Genomic DNA, 25065 nt, shown 5'->3' on the forward strand with positions numbered 1-25065 from the left:
TATCATAATTGCCCCCAGGACGTTGAGCATTACTTTTTATATTTTATTTTATTTTATTTTATTTTAGCTTAGCTTAGTTTAGCTTATTTTACTTTATTTATTTATTTTGAGAGAGAGAGAGGGACAGAAAGACAGACAGCAGGGAAGGAGCAGAGAGAGAGGGAAAAAGAACCCCAAGCAGGCTCCACACTGTCAGTGTAGAGCATGATGTGGGGCTCAAACCCATGAACTGCGAGATCCATGACCTGAGCTAAAATCAAGAGTTGGACACTCAACCAGCTGAGTGACCCAGGCTCCCCTAAGTAATTTGTATTTTAAAATCTTGTTTTTAAGTAGTTTTTATTTATTTTTGAGACAGAGACAGAGCATTAGCAAGGGAGTGGCAGAGAGAGGGAGACATAGCATCTGAAATAGGCTCCATGCTCTGAGCTGTCAGTGCAGAACCTGATGCGGGGCTCGAACCCAAGAACTGTGAGATCATGACCTGAGCCGAAGTCGGACGCTTAACCGACTGAGCCACCCAGGCGCCCCAGTAATTTGTATTTTAAAACAATGCTTGATATTAGGTTGGTCATTTGCAGTATTTCTTATAAAAGTAGACCATAGACTAATTTTCCAAAAGAGAATTTATTTTACGGCTCTAAATGTTGTGTGATAGAAGAAACATAAAATGTTTAAGCGTGCTAACTTGGTAAAGCTGCTTGTGTTTATAAATTGTCTTTGTGATTGTTAGATAACAAAGAATTGGGGATTATTTTTAATTCTTATGAATTGATTGTATTATTTCATCAGTGAGGTGATTACTAAGGAAAATGCCCTAAATTAGGAAAATAATAGTGCGTGCCTGATAAAGTTACTGTTAATACTGATATATGTATATATAAAGGTACTTAGTATAGTATCATCCATGTAATAAATGCCCAGTCTTCTCTTTTAGTAATTGTTCTGCTGTCAGTGACTGTAGACTTTGACTGTTAACACTTCTTTAAATACATGAATAAGCTTTGAAATGAGCCCTAGTGGAAGCAGTCTTCCTGTGCTAGAACTAATTCCTATGTATTGATGGGGGAAAAGGGGAATAATATTAAAGGTATCTTAAAACATTTTTATCACTCGATGCCTGTAAATTCCAATGGATGATCATGATGAGGCTGTGGACTGTAGGAATATTTGCACAAGACATTATTTCACTTGTGCCTAAGCATTAATTTAGACTTGAATCTTTCCTATGGGAATCATGCTTCTTCGGGTGCCTGGAAAGCAAACTAGAGTGTGACACACCTGTGCCTGTTTACCTGGAAAGTGCTTCCTGGCAGTGACTGTCCCTTCCCAGGGGACAAATGTAATCTGCTCTTAACAGCTGGTACCCTCTTCTGAGTCTTCTCTGTCATTATCAAAGTAGATGTCATACAACATATTTGGAATGTATCTTTCTTTTAATGTACATTTCTCTGAAATCCCTATGGCAGACAATTAGTGATGAGACTAGAGATGGAAATCTAAATAGTGAGCTTCTCCTTCATTTACAATGCTTTTAAGACTGCTGCTGCTGGGGCACCTGCGTGGCTTAGTCGGTTAAGCGTCCGACTTTCGCTTAGGTCATGATCTCGCGGTTCATGGTTTGGAGCCCCACGTCGGGCCCTGTGCTGACTGCCAGCTCAGAACCTGGAGCCTGTTTCAGAGTCTGTGACTCCCTCTCTCTCTGACCCTCCCCTGCTCACGCTGTCTCTCTCTCTCTCCTAGAAATAAATAAAAAACATTAAAAAAAAAAAAGACTGCTGCTGCTAACAGTTCCAAACATATTTTGAAATTTTCAGCTCTTAAGGGATTAATTTCTTCAGTAGGAGACACCTATAGACTTCTTACAATTAAATTTTTGTTGCTTTAAAAAAAAATATTTTAGAGACTTCTGTCCACAAGTGGAAAAAGGATAGGCTTTGGTTTCAGATAGAGCCAAGTTCTAATTTTGGTTCTATCACTTACTAATTGATGATCTCCTTAACTTCTTAGGGACACAGCTTTCTCATCTGTAAATTGGGAACGACAATATTCTTTTTCCAGAAAGCAAAAAAGATTTACAAAAGATATCAAGTGCCTAGTGTAGTTTATGAAAGATTGTCAATAAACCATAGTTTTGACATCATTTTACTTCACAGTGAAGTATAGTTCAAGTAAAATATTACTTGGGGATACATTCTTATCAATGGAATCTTTGAGAAATTGCCAACTCTAGAAAAATTGACTTTAGCAATTAATTTTTATACAAATAATCCTTACTTTTACATTTATAATTTTTAATCTACATACACAACTTGTTAAAAATAAAACATTTATTGACAAGTGGCTTTTCCAGAAACTCTTTTTTTTTTTTTTTCCTAGGAAAGAGAGAGAGAGAGAGACAGCGTGAGCAGGGGAAGGTCAGAGAGAGAGGGAGTCACAGACTGAAACAGGCTCCAGGCTCTGAGCTGGCAGTCAGCACAGAGCCCGACGCGGGGACCGAACCCACGAACCGCGAGATCATGACCTAAGCGAAAGTCGGACGCTTAACCGACTAAGCCACCCAGGCGCCCCTGGATATTCATTTAAACAAAAACCTACCCATATTTCTGTGAGTTATATCCATAGCTTAGATAATTATAAATACCTAAGAAATAAAAACTAAAAGACATAGTGAATAAATCAACATTCAGCTGATACTTGAAACAGTAAATATGCAGTGAAGTAACTGTCATTATTTATTACAAGGGTTGGCAAACTTGTTCTCACGTAAAGGGCTTGTTCTGGTAAATATTTTAGTCTATGGACCATACCGTCTTTCTAGTGACGACTCAACTCTGCTGCTGTGATGGAAGTAGTTACACAAACATTTCAATGAATGCACATCGCTGTGATCCAATAAAATTTTACTGAATTTGATGAATTGTTTGTCAGCCCCTAATGTATTATAATTTAGGCTAGGAGGAGTCATTGTGAAGTACTAGACAGATCAATCTTGAGAAAAATTGGAGTATTGCTTTATAGTATGGTGTATTTAGTCACTAGAGGTTTACTGAGAGCTCACTATGTGTTTGGTGCCTCTAGGAGGTGAATAGATACAAGAACAAATAAACAAGTTTATTAACTTGTGAAGACTTAGTTCAAGTTAAAAATATATATATTCATCATAAATTTGCACAAAGATGATATATTTGATGGCTGAGTATTAGTAGCTGAAAGAGGTAAAATACTAATTCCGGAAGGTATATAAAATTTTTTTTTCTTATTAAACTTTATGTTTGAAAAACCTAAAAATAATGAAAGTTATAAAGGAAACACCAAAAATCCATTGTAATTTCACTACCCCAAGCTAACAACTTTCAACAGAGGATATGTTCCATTCTAGTCTTTCTTATGGCTTTTTGTTGAATAATTCACATATCATAAATTTAACCCATTTGAATTGTATGATTCACTGAATTTTAGTAAATTTATAGAATTATGCAACCATCACTAGGACTCACTTTTAGAACAGTTGTCTGTTTTTATCCTGAGGTAAAATTAACATAAAACAANCCCAGGTCACCATGGACTTTTTTTTTTATTACTTTAGATTAGTTTGCAATTTTTAGAATTTTATAAATTGAACCATACAGTATATACTCTTTTATATCTGCTTTCTCTTACTTAGCATGATTGTTTTGAGGTTTATCCATGTTTTAGCATGTACCAATAGTTCATTCCTTTGTAATGCTAAATAGTATTCCGTTGTATGACTCTACCAAATTTGTTTATCCATTCATCCCTTGATGGACATTTTGGTTGTTTTTCAGTTTTTTGCTACTGCAAATAAAGTGGCCAGGAATATTTGCACATAACCCTTTAAATTTTTTTTAATGTTTACTTATTTTGAGAATGAGAGAGAGAGAGAGAGAAAGAAAGAAAGAATCCCAAGCAGGCTTGGCCTTGTCAGCGCAGAGGCCAACTCAGGGCTCAATGTCATGAACCATGAGATCATGATCTGAACCGAGATCAAGAGTCTGACACTCAACCAATTGAGCCACCCAGGCACCCTTTGTGCATAACCCTTTATATGGACATATATATTTAACTCCTTTAGACACTATCAAACTGTTTTCCAAAATGACTGTAACATATTATATTCCACATCAGCAGTGTAGGAGAGCTCTGGTTGTGTCACATCATCACCAATACCCGGCATAATGTACATTATGCACATTTGCACAGGAGGTTTGGTGGTATCTCATTGTGGTTTTAATTTGCTTCCCTAATGACTAATGATGCTAATCATCTTTCATGTGCTCATTTGCCATCCATATATCATCCTTGGTAAAGTATCTGTTGAAAAATCGTTTACCCAATTGTTTTCTCCTAGTTTTATAGTTTTAGGTTTTACATATATATCTCTAATGGATTTCACCATTTGTTGAAAACACTACTTTTTCATTGAATTATCTTTATACTTTTGTCAAAAGTCACTTGTTCTTACACATGTGTAGGTCTGCTTCTGGACTTTCTTTTTAATTTTTATATATTAAATTAATTAGTTAATTAATTTTGGTCTTTTTTATTCCACTGGGGACTTTGTTTTTTATTTTTAATTAATTAATTAATTAATGGAATCTCTACACCCCACGTGGGACTCAAACTCATGACCCAGAGANATTAATGGACTTTCTTTTTATTATTTATTTATTGACTTTCTTTTTTGCTCCACTGATCTACTTGTCTACCTTTACTATTATTTTTTAGTGTTCATTATTTTTTTTTTTTTGAGAGAGAGACAGAGAGACAGAGACAGAGCATGAGCAGGGGAGGGGCAGCGAGAGAGGGAGAGGGAGACACAGAATCAGAGACAGGCTCCAGGTTCAGCACAGAGCCCAATGCGGAGCTCCAACTCATGAACCGAGAGATCATGACCTGAGCTGAAGTTGGACATTTAAGCAACTGAGCCACCCAGGAGCCCCCACAGTTCTACATTGTCTTGATTACAGTATCTTTATAAGTCTTGAAATCAGATAGATTTGGTTTTCTAACTTTGCTCTTTGGCAAAATTGTTTTGGCTAATCTCTGTCCTTTGCATTTCCATATGTTCTTTGACTTTTAGAATCAGTTTGTCAATTCTACAAAAAAGCCTGCTGGGAGTTTGATTGGAATTGGATTGAATTTATTGGTCCTTTTTGGGAAAATTGATATCTTAGCAATATTGGATTTTTCATCCAGAAACAGGGCATATCTCTCCATTTATTTAGATCATCTTTAATTTCTTCTGGCAGTGTTTTACAATTTGAAGTGTTTAAGTATAGATGTTTCTTATATTTTGTCAGATTTATTTCTAAGTATTTTATTTTTGATTCTATTATAAATGGTATTTGTTTCTGACTGTTACTTGTACATAGAAATGTAATTGATTTTTAAAATATTGATCTTGTATCATACAACCTTGTTAAATCCACTTATTGGTTCTAGTAGCTTTTCTGTAGACAGTCTTGTCTTAAAATGTGTGTTTTTGGGGGGCACCTGGGTGGTTTAATCAGTTAAGCATCTGACTTCAGCTCATGTTATGATCTCATGGTTCAAGGGTTCGAATCCCGCCCCAGTCGGGCTCTTTGCTTACAGTTTAGGCCTGGAGTCTGCTTCAGATTCTGTCTTCCTCTCTCTCTGCACCTGCTCCACTCATGCTCTGTCTTTCTGTCTCTTTCAAAAATAAACATTAAAAATATTTTTTAAATATGTGTTTTTTTATATAATTATGATCACACTGTTAACATAATTTTGTATTCTTCATATTCACTTACATTTCAAAAATAAGTATTTCTTTAAGATATAAAAACTCTGTAAACATCAAAGTCAATAGTTGCATTATGAATCAAAATAGTTATTTTTACTGTTTCTATTTTTCTGTCTACAAAATATAATAATAAATGTCGTCATGATAGATATGATGAATTGCTATCCAAAGCTTATTCCAGTTATAATGGGACCAGCAATGGATGGAAATAAAGAATTAACTGATTTGTATCGACACTGAGCACTCTCACCATTCAGTCTTTGCTAGTTTATTCTAGTAGGGTGGTATCTCATTGTTTGTACCGTCCATTGCTTTGATAACTAGTTGAATTAGTTTCTCATGGGTTCATTTAATATTTTGATTATCCTGTTAATGCATTTTCAGTTTACGCTCTAAAGGAATGCATTCTTTTTTTGTTAAAAAAAATTTTTAATGTTTATTTTTATTTTTGTGTGTGAGAGAGAGACAGACCATGAGCTGGGGAGGGACAGAGAGAGAGAGAGGGAGACACAGAATCCAACACAGCCTCCAGGCTCTGAGCTGTCAACACAGGACCCGACGCGGGACTCAATCTCAAAAACCACGCGATTATGACCTGGGCTGAAGTCAGATGCTTAACCGACTGAACCACCCAGGTGCCCCAAAAAGGAATCCATTCTTAACTCTTAATAAAACTCTGTTTTGGCTCAAAATATAATTTTAAAAAATTGACATAATTAAAAAAATTTTTTTTTATGTTTTATTTATTTTTGAAAGAGATAAACAGAACATGAACAGGGAGGGGCAGCGAAAGAGAGGGAGACACAGAATCTGAAACAGATCCCTGGCTCTGAGCTGTCAGCACAGAGCCCTTTGCAGGGCTCAAACTCAGGAATGGTGAGATTATGACCTAGGCTGAAGTTGGATGTTAACCAACTGAGCCATCCTGGCACCCTGATATAATTTTTTTTATGCTTTCATAGTAGCTGTCCTCACAGTCCTTCCTAAGGTCTGGACTGAGTTTATAGATAGTGGTCACTCACAGGTGCCCAATTTGATGTTTTAAAAGCTACAGCACATTAAATACCCACCATGCCCCAGATGTTAATTAAGTGTAAATGGCTGCTTCTATATGTACTTGTGTGTTCCCTTAAAAATTTTTTTTAATGTTTTTGAGAGAGAGAAAGAGAGAGAGAGAGAGCACGAGCAAAGGAGGAGCAGAGAGAGGAGACACAGAATCCAAAGCAGGCTTCAGGCTCTGAGCTGTCAGCACAGAGCCTGAGGTGGGGCTTGAACCCATGGACTGTGAGATCACGACCTAAACTGAAGTCGGATGCTTAACTGACTGAGCCACCTAGGCACCTCTTTATTTAAAAATTAAAAAAAAATTTAAGTGTGTTCCATTTTAGAAATGAACACGTTTGAAAATATTTTTAAAGGAAGATAGTGAACTTAAACCAACTCTTGTGTGCCATGGTATTGAGGAAAAAAACATTCTGAATCTACCTAACCTTTTTCCCTTCTCATTTGTGACCTAAGATGCTCTCTGGATGTTTTAGCAAAGCGATAGACTATTCCCTGACTGCTGTGGCAGCTGTTCTTTTACTGTCATGCCTGTGTCACAATAACTGAATCACTTAAAAGAAGAAAAAAATTGCTGCTACAAATAACCAAGATCAGAGGTCTCTTATCTGACTGTGCTTGTGAGTGGAAGGAGCGAGCGAGGGGGTATTTTCTTTAAACATGGTGCACTGGTGCTGTGAGGTACCTTGGCTACTTTTCAAGACATTGTGCAAGTCAAATGTGAGTTGGTGTCGTTGCTGCGATACCACAGTGAAGTGTGGATTGCTTCTCACGTCTTCGTCTTATCTGCAACAGCTATGCCACCAAACATATTCAAAAGGGTGACCTCCTATCACTATGTCCCGGACTGGATTTAACAGGCATGCATGCGATACATTTCTCTGTGGGACCATCCTGGGTAAATCCCAGCCCCTGGGACTGAGCCTAAATTATGCTTGTAACCCAAACCCCTGTCATCATCAGTTCTTGGCAGCATTTACTGTCCACAGAGGGCAGCTGAGAAAGTGGGTCCTGCGCCAGAGGGAATGTGGATAAGCGGTGGATAGCGAGTGGTGAAAAGTGGGAAGTGAGGAGCAACAGAGAGCAGAGGCTGATTAATGGGACACCAAGTTCAAATGAGGGAATAACAAATCCAGGCCAGTTGCAATGAAACAGAACTAGGGAAACCCAGCTGGGGAGGGTGGCAGAAGTAAGGGTCAGGCCTGGAGGTGTTTTGGGGGTAAGAGTCAAAGCTTCGTGGCTGTAAACCATTGGAGCCAGCTCTGTCAAACCAAGGATGTTATGGGGAAGGTGGGTAGGGATGGCTCACAAGGACAGGGCAGCCCCAGGGGTCTAGGGAACAGGAACCAATGGATGATTCTTCAAGGCAGTGTTGCAAGGACCAACCACTCCAATTACTTTTGTTACTTCACTCAAGCTTAGAAGTCCATGTCTTCATCCCTTCTCTGTTCAACAATATTCGTTAGTGCTTTTTTTAAATTTTTTAAAAAAATGTTTCATTTATTTCTAGGAGAGAGAGAGAGAGCATGAGCAGGGGAGGGTCAGAGAGAGAGGGGGTCACAGACTGAAACAGGCTCCAGGCTCTGAGCTGGCAGTCAGCACAGAACCCGACGCGGGGCTCGAACCCACGAACCACGAGATCATGACCTAAGCGAAAGTCGGACGCTTAACCGACTAAGCCACCCAGGCGCCCCCAACGGTATTCATTAGTGCTTATGGTCAGCACTGCTCAGGCATTGATAAGGCATCAGTGAAAAAACCAGCCCTTGTTCTTCTGGAACCGACATCCCAGTGGGAGAGACAGAGAATAAGCAAGCAATCAGATGTAATGCCACATGGGGTACTGGCCATAATGAAAACCCCAGCAGGGCAAGGTGATAAAGAATGATGGGGGAGGGGAGGTGAAGGGTGCCGTGTTTAGATATGTGGTGAACTATGGCTTCTCTGAAGAATGATACTTGAATATAGATCTGGAAGAAGTAAGGGAGTGAACCACATGGTATCTGAGAGAAGAGCATCTGATTGGCCTGCACTTGTCACCTCTGTACCGGTGAATCATGGAGGCCATTGAGACTGTGCAATGGAGGGTGCATGGTTCCTAAAGAAAAAACAGAATAGCATTTGCCAAAAGAACGGATCACAGAAACTGAACAGATAGAAAGGAGAGATATGTATCCAGTTGAATTCTGCCCATAAATGAAGAGAATGAATGAGAAGGGGAGATTTTTATTCTCCCAAGAGTTAGGGACAGCACGAATGAGGTGGAAGGAGAGGCCTTCGGCATTAACATGCTGGCTGAGACTTCTGACAGAATTAGTCAAATTCCAGTGACTAATGCAGAAGGAGGGAGGGAAGAAGCAACAGTAAGGGGAGACAATCACGTGCTCAGGAGATACCAAGGACCCGTGCTCTGACTTCCCATTCTCCATGTCAGGGCCCGACCTCAGTCGCACAGTGGAAGTGACTTGTTCCCCTACTGCCATGTGGAAAACAACAGCAAAACCATTTTTCCGTGTCACTGAATGGTAGGGGAAGCTGCTGCAATGCTGCCACCCATCCTCACTGTCCTCAGAGAAGAGTGACTGGGCAGCCTGCACACAGCTTGATACCAAGACTCCGGATGGGATTAGGATAGAGTGAGTGGTGGTCACTCTCCTCTGAGGCAGTTGTGCAAGATCACTTGCAATTCCCCAAATAGTCCGTGTGCTTCCAAACTCACGTACTTTTGCCCATATGGGTCCTCTTTTTCCCATTTTTGCAGGCTTGTGTTAAAAGTCATCTTTTTCAGAAAGGCTTATCTGTCCTCCCTCCTCAGCTAGTTACAGTGTGAACCATTTCTCTCCCATGGTCCCCGGCCTGTTGCTGGTGCCTGTTGTACTTATTCACTGAGCCTTGAATCATAGCTGGTTTTACCTGTTCCTCTTCTGGGGGACTGTGTAACAATCTTATTGAAGAAGACCCTTCCTTGTCCCAGGGCCTGGCATCACATGGGTGACTGAGTGGCCTCTGATCCAGCAATGTGGAGTCCTACTCACCATCTGGAGTTGAGGCTAGGAAGGAGGTAACTCTGTAGGGATTTGTGATCCGAGGATCTTGGCTGATTTTGATTGGGCCCTCAGTTTCCCAAGTCCAGCAAGGCTCATGGCTGGCTGGTCACTGTTAGTAGTTCTGGAATCACTTCTTGTGATTCAGGAGCACGTTAAGTTACCCAACACAGACTCTGTAGAGTTCAGAGAGCTGTTCCCCTGATTGCTGCTGACCCCACAGAACAGCCCTATTTGGGATAATACCAATGCAGTCAAGTTGGGATTTTGTGATGAGGAAGGTGGAGTGTCTTTTCACTCTGCTGGAGACAGAGGTGTCGGCTTTAACAAGGGATGAAATAGCTACAGGTGATTTTGCAGGTTGCAGTTATGCCTTTTCTCTCTCCCCAGTAGCCATCGTGAAGGTCACCCCATGAGTCCCTCCCCAGGTCAGGCTGGAGCTGAATGAGGAATACTCTGGCTTGTTTGTTTCACTCTATGGGCCTGGCTTGTCTTAGAGTCATTGCTTATTCATCAGGGACCTGGGATTTAGAAGTCACATTTTGTCATTATTGGATCATGGGAGACAGCAGTCATCGGGTCCAGCTAATCAGATATGCCATATGCAAAGCAAGCCTCGAGGCCAGGGAAGAATTAACCCTGAGTCTCAGACTAGTATCCTGAACTGGCTGGAAAGCCATGCAGGGCAGCTGAGCAGGACTCCAAAGACAGTATGGGAGATGGGCCCAGAGGGGAGAGGAGGCCAGGCCTAGCATCTCAGGAGCTATTACCAAAACTGATCACAAAATAAGCAAAACATAAGAGGTGATTAAGATAAATGAAGACTCTTAAAAGAATATGTTGTCAGAAGGATACAAAAGGAAAGGGAAAGCACTAAACATGAACTATAACATAAAAATCAGGAGTACAGCAAAGATTCAAAGTTTAAAATACAGTTTATGAAACTAAAAAATTAGCCTAATATAAATAGGGCTAAAATCATAAATAAACTTACATGAGGTATGAGTACTAGAAGGTAACGGATAATTTGAAAAAAATGTATAGTTAATTTTAAATTGAAATTCTTATGAAAAATGTTTTTATGTTTTTATTTTTAAAATGTGTATTCATTTTGAGAGAGAGAGAGCGCACATGCACACGTANGAAAGAGAATGCCAAAGCAGGCTCAGTGCTGCCAGCACATAGCCAGCCTGACATGGGGCTCGATCTCACAAACCATGAGATCATGGCCTGAGGTGAAATCAAGCGTCAGATGCTCAACCTACAGTCACCCAGGCACCTAGAAAATTATTTTTAAAAGGTTAAAATGCATTAAGAAGTACAGAAAAAGCAGCAGCTAAAACATTTTATGATGTCAAAGTGAAAAGAGGTATTAAAGATTAAAACTGGAAGTTATTTGCTTTAATACAAAATGTTTAATACAAAATGGCATAAATGATCACAAAATAGGGTAAAAAACAATTTAAGGAAGGTAAATGGGATTAAAAGTAGACGTTAATGTGCTTTAATGTAAAAAAGCATAAATGATCACAAAATAGGGTAAACAATAATTTAAGAAGAAAATTAAAATGGAAGATCCAAATGTAAACAGCTTGGGGAAAGGTAAGTGAAGAAAGCAGGCTGGAAGCACCACCTTCCTCCAGAGTTGTTTCTTTGTCAAACCAGCCATGACATCCGGGATGGAGGCCAAGACCTGGCCCCACCCTGCTGAAGGGGCCTTTCAGGCCCACTTCATTTAATAGTGCTTCCTAATTCCAGAAAAGCTCACCCAGCTGAGGTTGGTTTGGGCTGGGGGTTGTAATCCTCAGGCTAGGGTCTAGTTCTGTGCAACATATGTAATAACAAAGGGTTGATAAAATCTTCAGACATTTGTGATAGCAAATAGCTGGCATCAGTAAGGGGTTTTTAAAAAAGATTTTTAAAGATATTTATTTATTTTTGAGAAAGAAAGAGAAGGAGGGAGAGAGAGAATCCCAAGTAGGCTCTATGCTGTCAGTGCAGAACCCACGAACTGTGAGATCATGACCTGAGCTGAAATCAAGAGTCAGATGCTTAACTGACTGAGCCACCCAGGTTTCCTAGGAAGGGGTTATTAAAGGAAGTATGTCATAGCCACATGATGGCTCACTATTTAGCTATGACAGATGTTCTAGAAGAATATTTATTGATATAAGAAATGTTTGAGATATTATGTGAAAAAACATACTTTTTAATGTTTATTTACTTTTGAGAGAGAGGGAGAGACAGAGACAGAGTACAAGCAGGGGAGGGGCTACGAAGAGGGAGACCAGAATCTGAAGCAGGCTCCAGGCTCTGAGCTGTCAGCACAGAGCCCCATGCAAGGGCTTGAACTCACGAACCATGAGATCATGACCTGAGCCAAAGTCAGACGCTTATCCTACTGAGCCACCCTGGTTGCCCTGAAAAAACATATTATAGAACAATAAGTCCTGTATAATTCTGGCTATTTAAAACATTTATATAGTATATGAATAGTAAAAAGTATTTATTAATATTATTACTATTATTATCTGGATAGTATGGATTGTTGGTGATTTAGAAAAAAATTTTTATGTGTTTTGAGAGTTTTCTCTACAAGGAATTCAGATTATATTTTGTAATCATTAGAANGTCTCTCTCTCTCTCAGAAATAATTAAAAATATATAAAAAAAAAAGAAAAAAAGAAAAAACCCTAAAGTTTATTTTTTTTAATGTTTTTTTATTTATTTCTGAGAGAGAGAGAGAGACAGCGTGAGCAGGGGAGGGTCAGAGAGAGAGGGAGACACAGAATCTGAAACAGGCTCCAGCCTCTGAGCTAGCTGTCAGCACAGAGCCCGACGCAAGGCCCGAACCCACGAACCGCGAGATCATGGCCTGAGCCGAAGTCGGACTCTTAACCTCCTGAGCCACCTAAGTGCCCCAAAATACCTAAAGTTTATTTAAAAAGAATAACAGCCACAGGCAAGGCACATTTTCAGCTTCAGGAAGATACTGACGTTTGTGTGAGGAAAGAAAGGTCTGCATCTTATCTTTCCCCATTCCCATCTGCCCAGCGCATTATCAAAACTAACTCCTGGATCAAAAGTTATGATTCCAGAAAAGATAATTTATCAAGGTAATATAAAGGAAAGTGTGTCTTCTGTTACATAATATATGTATTTGCCCTATACAAACTTAGTATTTAATAATATTTGTTAGAGAATGAATAGGTGATCATTCAACATATAAAAATACAACTTAATATTTCTTTGGTGTTTATCACATGCTAAGCACTTCATGTGCATAATGGAAACGGGGATTTGAACCCAGGAGTTTGGAGTCTGTGATTTAACCACTACATAGTATTGTATATGATAAGGCTCCTGCTGTCAAGGAGGAAGAGCTATTTCAAAAGATAAGATATAAACATTTGAAGAGAGAAGTAGAAGAGCAAGGCATATTCAAATTTAAATGAATGGAATGCTCCAAGCTTCTTCCTAAGGGGAATGAAGCTGAATTGTGTAAGGCCTGGTGGGGGGGGTGGGGGGATGTGATGCAGTCCACTGGGGTATAGGAAGAAAATTCTTCAGATGATTCTGATGTTCTAAAAGGACAACAGGCAGCAGCTAAATAAAGGGCATGATTTGAAACCCAAATATAGACACAATCTCTAAAGTTCTTTGTCTTTGGATGCTCTTAACTGGGTTTAACTGTGACATAAATATATGATGTGACTGAAATGAGACAAGTCTTGACACTTGGGGAACTTGTAGTTCTTTCTATTGCCAGTTCACTGGATAGCCTGTATGCCCAGTATAAGCTCCTCATCGTGAGAGAAAACCAATGACAGTATCATCACATCTGACGAAACACAGACAAAAAATCTTGATAGTGATTGGCCTACGTCTCAAGAGCTGATACACACTGAAGAAGACTTTCATCCCTGACACGTACTGTTGTTAATAACTGCAGAGCGTTCACTGGGAGTGGGTAAAGGTAATGGATAATGGGAGTGAAATGAGTTTCGTGCCTCCTACACTACTCTTGTCAGTGAACACCACCGGCAAGACCCCTGCCTTCCCGGAGCTTGTGTTCTAGACGGGGAGAACAGGTGATAAACAAGATGAATAAAGGAAATACAGAGTGTATTGGAGAATACGTATGCTAAGGAGAAAAATAAAGCAGAAGGAGGGTGGGAAGAATTGGGGAACAGTTTTTAAATTTTTAGATATGATGACCAAGCAAGGCCTCGGTGAGAAGGAACTGTTTGAATACCTATTTGGAGGAAGTAAAGGAAAGTACTATTTGGCTCTCTGGGGAAGAGCATTACACACACACACACACACACACACACACAAACACACATGCAGATACAGCAAGCGCTAACACCGTCAGGTGGGAATGTGCCCGGAAGGGTGAAGGTGAGTGAGGTCAGTTTGACTGGAGCTGAGTGAACAAGGAAAGGCCAGGAGATGGAGCAGAGAGATAATGGGGAGTCGTGCCGAAGTGTGGGCAGGTCCGTGCAGCCACATGAAAGGACTTTGGCTTTTCTTGCCATCGAGAGGGGAATACAGGGAGGGTGTGAGCCAAGAAGTGACATGACCTGGCTCGTGTGTCTGAAGGATTGTTAGGGCTGCTGTGTTGATAATTCATTGTAGGGAGGAAGGGCAGCAGCAGGAATACCAGCTGGAAGGCCTGGAGCACTTTTCCAGATGAGTGACGTTGGTGGCTTGGGCCCAGGTAGAGGCCTGGGGAAGGGGCTGTGGGTTGGGTGTGATGTGATGGAAGAGCTGGGCTTACGGATACATCAGATGCAAGCTGTGAGAGTGAGGCTCGTGGGAAGTACACATTCCTTACACAGAAAAGCACACTGTAGGTAAACATTTCAAGTTTTTCTTTTAATGTTTATTTATTTTGAGAGAGAGAGAGAGCACAGGCAGAGGAGAGGCAGAGAAGGAGAGAGAGAATCCCAAGCAGGTTCCATGCAGTCAGCAGAGAGCCCACTCGACACAGGGCACAGTCTCATGAACTGTGAGATGATGACCTGAGCTGAAATCTAGAGTCTGGCACTTAACCCACTGAGCCACCCAGGCGCCCCTGTAGGTAAATGTTTAAAAACTCTTACTAATAGGGATGGATGCTGGAAAAGTGTGGAGGCCACTGGAATAGATAGAGGTGGAGGTCTCTGAGGAGACAGAGACCACTCAGGGGAGGACAGGCAGAGCTGGACTTGGTTGGGCCTTGAAGAACAGGTAGGGTTCAGACAGGAGCGCCTGGGGGCACTGTGGGTGCTTGAGCGAAGGGAGGTGGCTCTGCGCAGGCCTGTTCTAAGAGTCGCTCTGCCTGGAGCCCTGTGTGCAGGCAGTAGGTTTGAAGAGTGAAATGGTGGGCACCTGGGTGACTCAGTCGGTTAAGCGTCCGACTTCGGCTCAGGTCACGATCTCATGGTTCGTGGGTTCGAGCCCCGCATCGGGCTCTGTGCTGACAGCTCAGAGCCAGGAGCCTGTTTCAGATTCTGTGTCTCCCTCTTTCTGACTCTCCCCTGCTTGTGCTGTCTCTCTCTCTCTCTTTCTCTCTCTCTCTCAGAAATAAATAAAACATTAAAGAAAAAAAAGAAGAAGAGTGAAATGGCAGGAGGAGACCAACTTGTCTCACCCTTGAACTCCAGAGCAGTTTGGACTTTCTTCAAGCAGTAGTGGTTGGGGGGTGAATGGTGATTAGGAATTTTTGACTAGGAGGGGGCGCCTGGGTGGCTTAGTCGGTTGAGTGTCCGACTTTCGCTTAGGTCATGATCTCGCGGTTTGTGGGTTCGAGCCCCGCGTCCGGCTCTGTGCTGACTGCCAGCTCAGAGCCTGGAGCCTGTTTCAGTCTGTGACTCCCTCTCTCTCTGACCCTCCCCTGCTCACACTGTCTCTCTCTCTCTCCTAGAAATAAATAAAACATTAAAAAAAAAGAAGTAAATATTTATAAAAAAAAAAAAAAGGAATTTTTGACTAGGAGAGTGAGTCATACAAGTTTGTGTCAACAGTTTGCACCTCTCATAAGCTCTGAATGAGTGCCACTGGCTAACCAATTAATAAATGTTAGCTCAGTGGCCAGAATGATTTATTTACTAAATAGGACCATGTCAACGAGTTATTATGCATCTCTATCTCTATCTCTAGTGTTATATACTTATTGATTTATAAATATAGCATATATGGTATAGTTATAACACTATTATAGAGTATAACATATAATACAATTTTATAGATATATGTGCCTGTCTATCTATCAGTGAGAATGATTCAGTTGGTCTAAGCGTTTGCTAGATAATACACATAATTTTTTTCTGATTAAATAGCTGAATTTTAAAAAGTTTATCTGTATTTTAAAAAGTAGTTAAGTTTGGGGCACCTGCGTGGCTCAGTCAGTTAAGCCTCCGACTTCGGCTCAGGTCATGATCTCATGGTTTGTGAGTTGGAGGCCCCGTGTTCCACTGTGTGCTGACAGCTCAGAGCTGGAGCCTGCTTCAGATTCTCTCTCCCTCTCTTTCTCTCTGTCCCTCCCGCCTTGTGCAAGGGCGTGCCCTCTCTTTCTTTCAAAATAAACAAACATTAAAAAAACCTTAAAGAGCAGTTCAGATTTTTTGGAGAACGTTATTTAACTGGTGTTCCATTCGCGGTGTGCTTGCGAGGCCTGCCAGCACACATCCGGCACTGCGCCGCTTGGCATTCCGCGGTGCTGCTCAAGTGCCCCAGGCGTAAACAGGATGGCGGAAATACCCTTTTCCCTGTCTGTGTTTGTAAGACAGTCTCTTTCATGCCAGGAGAACTATTTTGGGAAAGATGATTCATGTCACATTTTGGCCTCATTACAGTTTTAAGTTGTAAATGGTGCTGGTTTGCCTGGAGGTGTAAACATAAATTTTATCTTCATATGCATATGGGAAAAACTGAAAAAGCATTTTTTATTCTTGAGTTCCGTTTCAGGCTGTAAACAGAGAGGTTAACAAGATATTTATCAAAATTCTAATTTTGTTTTATTAAAAGCATGCTTCCAAAGGAATACCAATTACTTGTGGCTGTGCCTCCATTCTCCATTTCCAAACACAGATGGAGAAGTCCAAGCACCTAATGTCTTATTGTTACAAGCAGACGATTCTGTGAAATAAACACTGCGCTTTCTCTTATGAAATAGTGTGAAAAATGAGAGCAGGTGTTAAATTACTGTCTGTAGTGCTAAGTAACAGGAGATACAAGTTTATTCAAAGTTTATTTAGGTGCAAGTGATAAAGTAAAGTGAAGCTATTCTGGTTAGTCAATTTGCTTTTGGTAAATATTTAAAGGGTATGGCTAACTAGTTATTTATTCAGTAGCTTAAATGCATAATGGCAATAGAAACGAGAAATATGTAACACCTGAGTTTTTTTTAAATGTTTATTCTTGGGAGGGAGAGAGAGAGAGAATGAGCAAGGGAGAGGCAGATAGAAAGAGAGAGAGAGAGAGAGGGAGAGGGAGGGAGACACAGAAGTCGAAGCAGGCTCCAGGCTCTGAGTTGTCAGCACAGAGCCTGACGCGGGGCTCGAACTCATGGACCATGGACCTGAGCCAAAGTTGGATGCTTAACCAACGGAGCCACCCAGGTGCCTCAACACCTGAGTTTATCATGTCTTGCACACAAGAGTATCTTAAAAGTATTTATAGATTTCTCCCCAAATGATTAAGTTTTAGCAGGAAAAAATGGGTTTGTAATATGTGGATAGATTTTTCTGTGATTTTCAAAGAATTTCATATCCTACCTCAAAATCTAAAAATTGACAAAATTATTGCTTTTTACTTGAAATCACAGCAGTGAAAACAATATAAAGGCATAACAGTGAATTTATTGTTATTTTTTGCTCTAAGCCCATTTTGATGGCCAAATTTCTTTTTGGACAGAATGACAACCTTTCTGAGCTACTGACAGAACCCCGTCCCCTCCTGCTTTGGTCATGTGCTTTAAAAAATAATTTTCTTATTCAGCTGTGGGTTCCTGTATCCACTTGGACCTTCTCACTCATGCCATTTAAGGGGATTTATGAGTCTTTAAGTAAGATTCCTCAATTAACAATTAACCAAATGCATTGGGAGCTCTTCTTTGATTCTGAAGTGGTGATTTGAAAAATACTCATGATTCGAGGGTGCTTAAGCAGCTTTGCCGATTCAGTTAAATCCAGCTTCATGGCAGAATCTGGCCTTGATTCACTCATTCTGTTAGAATCTTCCAGCTGTGACAAGTGACATCTACTTTTTTTCTTCTTATCTTGAAATGACATTTTATTTATTTATTTTTATTTTTTAATCTTGACACTACCTTTTATCTTCCCTTGATTATCCTGTGTCTGTTCATTAACTAGCACTTTTAGAAATTTAAATTTAGTGGGGCCTGAACACTTATATTAAAAAACAAAAGGAATCAGAAAGCTGTCCAGGTGATTCTGATGTTCTCAAAGGACGACAGGCAGCAGCTCAATAAAGGGCATGATTTGAAACCCAAATATAAATAGGGGCACAATCTCTAAAGTTCTTTGTTTTTGATGCTGTTAACTGGGTTTAACTGCAGTGTATAAATGGAATGACTGAAATTAGACAGCTCTTGAAATGTAAGTAACACGTTGCTCTATTTCACGTCTCACCTTCTGTCTCCTCAGCCATCATGTATGTCATGGGAGCACTTGGTCCTGCAGTGGGATATTTATTAGGTGGACTTCTTATTGGGTTTTATGTCGATCCCAGAAATCCCGTTAACCTTGATCAGAATGACCCTCGTTTCATTGGAAACTGGTAAGAATTGTTTACTAAATTTTTCATTTCACTTATTACTAATGATAGTTCAAGTTGCGGTACCCTTGTAGTTAAAATAAAAATTTCCCCCATGGGAATATGAAAAACAGCTAAAAGTCACCTTGGAGGGGGTGGAAGGCAGAATAGTTAGTCTTCCAGAGATATCCATGTCCTAATCCCCAGAACCTGTGAATGTGTTGGCTTACATGGTCAAAGACACTTTGCAGATGTGATTAAGTAAGGGATCTTGAGGTAGGGAGGTTATCCTGATGACAGGAATGGGTCCCATATAATCATAGGGGTCCCTATAAGGGAAAGAGGGAGGCAGGGCCAGAGTGAGAGAAGATACGGTGAATGACGCAGAGGTTGGAGCCATTTTCTTTGGAGATGGAGGAAGGTTCTATGAGCCAAGGAACACACTCGGACTCTAGAAGCTTAGGAAACCGAAGGAAATAGAGATTTTCCCCTAGAGCCTCTGGAAGGAATGCAGCCTTGTCAAGCCACTTCAGACTTCTGATCTCCAGAACTATAAGATACCACATTTATGTTGTTTTAAGGCACTAAGTGTGGGGTAGTTATAGCAGCAATGGGAAAGTAATGCCGAGGGCTTGAGAACATTGGCTTAATCCACCTTCTTTAGGGTTGAAGCATTTTTTGCTATAAATAGCAGAGTGGAGGAGGAGAAGGTGTCTGTGTTGGGGCTTTGCTGTGTTCTAGCTTCCATTATCTTTGCTGTGTCCTAGCTTTCATTATCTTTGCTGTGTCCTAGCTTTCATTATCTTTGCTGTGCCTTTTAAAAAATATTTCCCCCCAACTTCCTTATTATATCTGCACTTCTGGTNAGTAATTGTTTTTCCAGAGTGTTAGGGATTTAGCTGTTCTCTCACTTGCTAGCCCTTAATTGTCTTGCTAAATAAGTAATTTTGAGGACTTAAAATGAGAACTCCAACTTTGGATGTTAGGTTATTTATCCACAGAGCCCGGACTGTGTTCAAGTTCTTCATAGTCCTCAATTTACACACACATTATTTCTTCATGATAGCAAGCACTAACCAAAAATTATCGGCTTCCTGAATTCATTTAACATGGATTAGCAATAGGTATACACTGATAAGAAATGTTCATTTTATAATAAAGAGAATAGTTCAGTATTAGAAATTACCATCAACTACTTTCAGAAGAGTTTCTTAGTGCTTTTGTGTTATCTATGCATTTTATTATAAGATAATCTCATAACTCTGAAGTACGTGGGAATAATGCTTAACACTGTCTATTTTCAAAGCAATTAAGAAATATCAGTTAAGTTACATAACACTTCTCTCTTCATAAGTAATGCTCTTTGAAGATGGATGTGCTAAGATCTGATGAGCTTGGGCTCGTAGAATTTTTAAATCATAAAAAAGGAAGTTCCCTTGTCAGCATTAGGGGAATAACACAGGAGTTTTAAGTTCTTAACCAGTAGTGAAATTTTTGGTCTCAACTACTGTTTTCTTTGCAGTTCTGAAATAAATCAGAGTAAGGATTTTTTTTATTCTCAGAAAAGTGGATTATTAAAATATGTTTATGAACATTCAATGTATATTTTGTGTTCTATATAGACGTCTGTGAAAAGAGCATGCCGGTAAAGGGAACATGTATGTAGAGGGAGGGAGAAAGATGAGGAGGACCAAATTGCAGGCAGGGAGGAGGAAAGAGACATGGACTTCAAAGGCTTACAAGTACTTGATGCTGACTTTTAATTTTTTAATTTTATCTTATTTAATTCATTTTATTTTTTAATGTTTATTTATTTTTGAGAGAAAGAGAGCGAGACAGACAGACAAAGCATGAGTGGGTGGGGGGCAGATAGAGATAAGGAGACACAGAATTTGGAGCAGTCTCTAGCCTCTGAGCTGTCAGCACAGAGCCTGACATGGGATTCGAACTCATGAACAGTGAGATCATGAACTGAGCCAAAGTCAGACACTTAATTGACTGAGCCACCCAAGTGCCCCATATTCTGTCTTTTTAAAGTTTTCTAGTAGACATCACTCCTATTGGTAGCAAAGTAGAGTGATTAAGAGCGTAGACCCTGAAGTCATATTCTCCTGGGTTTAAATCTTGGTCTGCCACCTAATAGCTGTGTGACATTGGAAGAAGTTACCTAACTTCTCTGTGCCTCAGTCATTGGTTTATTTTTTAATTTTTATTTATTTAAAATTTTTTTTCATGTTTTATTTAGTTTTGAGAGAAAGAGCACAAGCAGGGGAGGAGCAGAGAGAGAGAGAGAAGGGGCAGAGCATTGGAAGCAGGCTCTGTGCTCACAGCAGGGCTTGAACTCATGAACCGCAACATCATGACCTGAACTGAGGTTGGATGCTCAGTGAACTGAGCCACCCAGGTGCCCCTCAGTTGTTGATTTTAATCCATAAAAGAGAAGTAATTGCAGTAGCTACTTCATAGGGTTTTATGAGGAATAAATGGGTCTATATATGTGGAACTTCAAATAGTTCTTGCTATGGGTGCCTGGGTGGCTCAGTTGGTTAAGCATCTGACTTTGACTCAGGCCATGATCTTGTGTTCTGGGGGGTCAGGCCCCATGGTCCAGCTCTGTGCTGTCAGTGAGGAGCCTGGAGCTGCTTCACATTCCGTGTCTCCCTGTCTCTCTGCCTCTCCTCTGTTCTCACTCTCAAAATTAAATAAACATTAAAAAAATAAAAAAATTTTAAAAAAGAGAAAAAAAAGAATAGTTCTTGCTACATGATGTGTTAGCTATTATTCAGTTCTTTGAATTTAATAAATGTTCAGGAACTTTAATTTATTTTATTAAAAAGTTTTAAAAAATATTCTTATTTATTTTTGAGAGAGACAGAGCATGAGTGGGGGAGGGAAAGAGAGAGAGAGGGAGACACAGAATCTGAAGCAGACTCCAGCTCTGAGCTGTCAGCACAGAGCCTGACAGAGGGCCCGAACTCACCATCTACGAGATCATGACCCGAGCTGAAGTCGGATGCTTAGCTGGGTGAGCCACCCAAGAGCCCCTATTTATTTCAATGGTTCAGTATTAGTTGTATACATGATAAAAGTTGTCAATATAGAACTGTATAATAAAGATCTCTTTAAAAATTGAATTTTATTTATTGAGTAGCCTAGTTTATAACAGACTTTTACCTTGACCAAAGACGAGGTCTTTGATATGTTATTTAATCTAATGCCTAGTAGTAATAGTAGATTTTTCAATAACTATATGCTGAGAGAGTGAAGGAAGCAATGAATAATGCTAATGTTTATTGGGTGCTGACTGTGTGTAAGAGTTTCACAGACATTTTTGTTTAAGCATCATATTTAGACCTACATACCCAACAACCATATGTAATCGCTAATATTATGCCCACTTTACAGATGAGGAAATTGACACACAGTGAGTGACTTGAATAACTTGCCCAAAGCTTTGGAGGCAGTGAGAGCTGGGATAGGAAACTGAGTCTTGGGGTGCCTGGGTGGCTAAGTTGGTTAAGCGTCTGATTTGGGATTTTAGCTCAGGTCATGATCTCATGGTTTGTGAGATTGAGCCCCATGTCAGGTTTTGCACTGACAGTGTGGAGCCCGCTTGAGATTTTCTCTCTCTCTCCCTCTCTCCCTGTCCCTCCCCTACTCATTCTCTCTCTCTCTCTCTCTCTCTCCCCCTCCCTCGCTCAAAATAAATAAATAAACTTAGAAAAAAAAACTGGTCCAAGGTGAAGCTCTTAGTCAATATACTCAACTGGCTCCACTTTGTGAATAGTCTCTGAGTAATGCTACATGAAGGAGACTTAGGGATCTGGTTTTTCAATTTTAGTTCTTAATCATGGTCTTTCCTGACAGATACCACACACTTTCTGTTTTCCTCAGCTTTTCTTGGGGGCTCCTTTGGCTCCATCATTAGATCATGCATTTTCTCAATGCTCCTAAAGACCATTGAGAATATGGGTCAGTTTGGTCTGTTTTGAAAAGACCTAAAACTTTTAATACTATTTTTATATTATTTTTGTTTATTTGCTATAATTCTTCCCTTCCTTCTGTTATTTACTCTTAGTCTGGACCTCTACAAGTATATGTTTTTAAGTTTATTTATTTATTTTGAGAGAGAGAGCACGGGCAGAAGAGGGGCAGAGAGAAAAAGAAGAGAGAATCCTAAGCAGTCTCTGTGCTGTCAGTGCAGAGCTAATGCAGGGCTCAATCTCACAAACCATGAGATCATGACCTGAGTGGAAATCCAGAGTTGGATGCTTAACTGGCATAGCCACCCAGGTGCCCCAACTGTAAGTGTATCTTACATGTTTGCATAGAATTTTAATTCGATGTCTCTGGGTGGAGGCGGGCGGTGTTGCTGAGTACAGATCTACATAACAAAAACAAAACTAGCTGCTTTGAATTGATTGCTGATTTGGAGGCAGGCATTTTTTTAGGTCCACCGTATACATTATATTCTTAGTTCTGATGACATCAAAAAGCAGTTAGTATTATTCTTCTTTCATTTAAAAAATGTTTTAAATGTTTTATTTATTTCTGGGAGAGAGAGAGAGAGAGACAGTATGAGCAGGGGAGGATCAGAGAGAGAGGGAGACACAGAATCTGAAGCAGGCTCCAGGCTCTGAGCTGTCAGCACAGAACCCAATTTAGGGCTCAAATCCATGAACCGTGAGATCATGACCTGAGCTGAAGTTGGACACTTAACCGACTGAGCCACCCAGGTGCCCCAGTATTATTCTTCTTTCAGATGAGAAAGCTAGTTTGGAAAAGTGAAATAATTTCACCAGGATCTTAGAGCTAGTAAGTGGTAAAGACAAGACAAAACCCCATGTTTGTCTGAAGCCACAGCTCTAGAACTGTCCCTTATATTGTACTATTTGTCCTGTTCTGGTCTAGGGAACTGAGGGAGTTCAAGGGACTTGAATGTAGGATGCGTGGAAAGAGATTCAAAGGTGGTAGGTAAGGAGGGATGGATCAGCAAAGGCCCCATAAACAACAACTTACTACAGAGGCCAGATATGATCATAGCCATGTTCTCTGTAGACAGATGACTTCATTGTTTTTTAACCTATCTCAGTCCATGTTATTTATGCAGGATTTTCAATACCTAAACTGTGTCAGGCACTGGGTTCTTAGTTGTACACTGAATAATTGAAATTGCTAGAAGTCTGCCCTGAGCAATCTTCTAAATAAAGCTTTTATTTCTGATTGTTTAAAAATCTTTATTTGATGTAACTTTAAGTATCTTTGAAAGTATCAGGCTGGAATATTAATGACTGGTTTATTGAGTTATTCTATCAGTTAAGTGTGACCTTTTTAACCAGCTGGTAAGAATACTTTAATCGAAACNACAAGCAGGGGAGGGGCAGAGAGAGACAGAGGGAGAGAATCCCAAGCAGGTTCTGCACTGTCAGCACAGAGCTCAGCATGCGGCTTGATCTCACAAACCATGAGATCATGCCCTGAGCCAAAATCAAGAGTCAGATGCTTAACCGACTGAGCCACTCAGGTGCCCTGATCTACATTCTTTTTTTTTTTTTAATGTTTTTTATTTATTTCTGGGAGAGAGAGAGAGAGACAGCGTGAGCAGGGGAGGGTCGAGAGAGAGGGAGTCACAGACTGAAACAGGCTCCAGGCTCTGAGCTGGCAGTCAGCACAGAGCCCGACGCGGGGCTCGAACCCACGAACTGCGAGATCATGACCTAAGCGAAAGTCGGACGCTCAACCGACTAAGCCACCCAGGCTCCCCATCCCTGATCTACATTCTTAATGGATGACTAATAGTCTTAGTGGATGATGATTAATGTGGATTTCAACATTGATGCTTAGAATGCTGCTTGCATCCATGTTGCACTATGGGACTGTGCTGATATAGAAGTTAGAGTCTGAGCATTAAGAACCTGAAAGCTTTAAGGATAGAGATTAGAGTCGAGGAGTCTTAGTAAGAAAGTGGTAACTCTGTTAGATAAGATCAGAAGCCTTGACTTGCTTTGCTAAGAAAGGGTTGAAAGAGGACTGAGAGGTTGTCCTGGAGGAATTATGCAGGCAAGAAGCCCAAGGTCTTAACTAGAATTTGAGTTCTACTCTCTCTATTTGATTCCTATTCTCTGCAGCACGGCCACCTCAGATGAGTTCAATGGCAGTCTCTCAATTTTACATCGCTCAAGATCTGCTTCTCCTAAGTCTGCTTCTCCTGTGTCTGTTTCTGACACACATTTCCTTTGTTTGAATGTTTATAGCATTCATAACCTATATCACACGGTTTAATACCTAATTGCATACATTCTTGAATTCCTTGGAGACTGTTTCTTATATTTTTGGCTCCCTTACAACTGGGTAAGTTCTTGAAGGCAATGATCAAACATAAATGTCTTCAGTGGCCTCATAGTTAAGTAT

General features: G+C 40.3%; 1 protein-coding gene across 4 annotated transcripts in view; it reads left to right on the forward strand.

The window, feature by feature from the left end:
* SLCO5A1 (solute carrier organic anion transporter family member 5A1) overlaps window positions 1-25065 on the forward strand; it is a 148225-nt gene that overhangs the window by 41073 nt on the left and 82087 nt on the right. For all 4 annotated transcript variants that reach the window (XR_013332243.1, XR_013332244.1, XM_077752491.1 and 1 more), the window contains exon 2: window positions 18546-18678. Coding sequence is in view for 2 of the 4 variants with exons in the window: in XM_077752491.1 (XP_077608617.1) it covers window positions 18546-18678 (133 nt within the window). In the remaining 2 variants the exon portion in view is untranslated. The remainder of the gene's footprint in view (window positions 1-18545; window positions 18679-25065) is intronic.

Source organism: Crocuta crocuta, unplaced genomic scaffold, assembly GCF_008692635.1.
Source record: "Crocuta crocuta isolate KB4526 unplaced genomic scaffold, BGI_CrCroc_1.0 scaffold141, whole genome shotgun sequence".
In the NCBI taxonomy this organism is placed as follows: domain Eukaryota; kingdom Metazoa; phylum Chordata; class Mammalia; order Carnivora; family Hyaenidae; genus Crocuta; species Crocuta crocuta.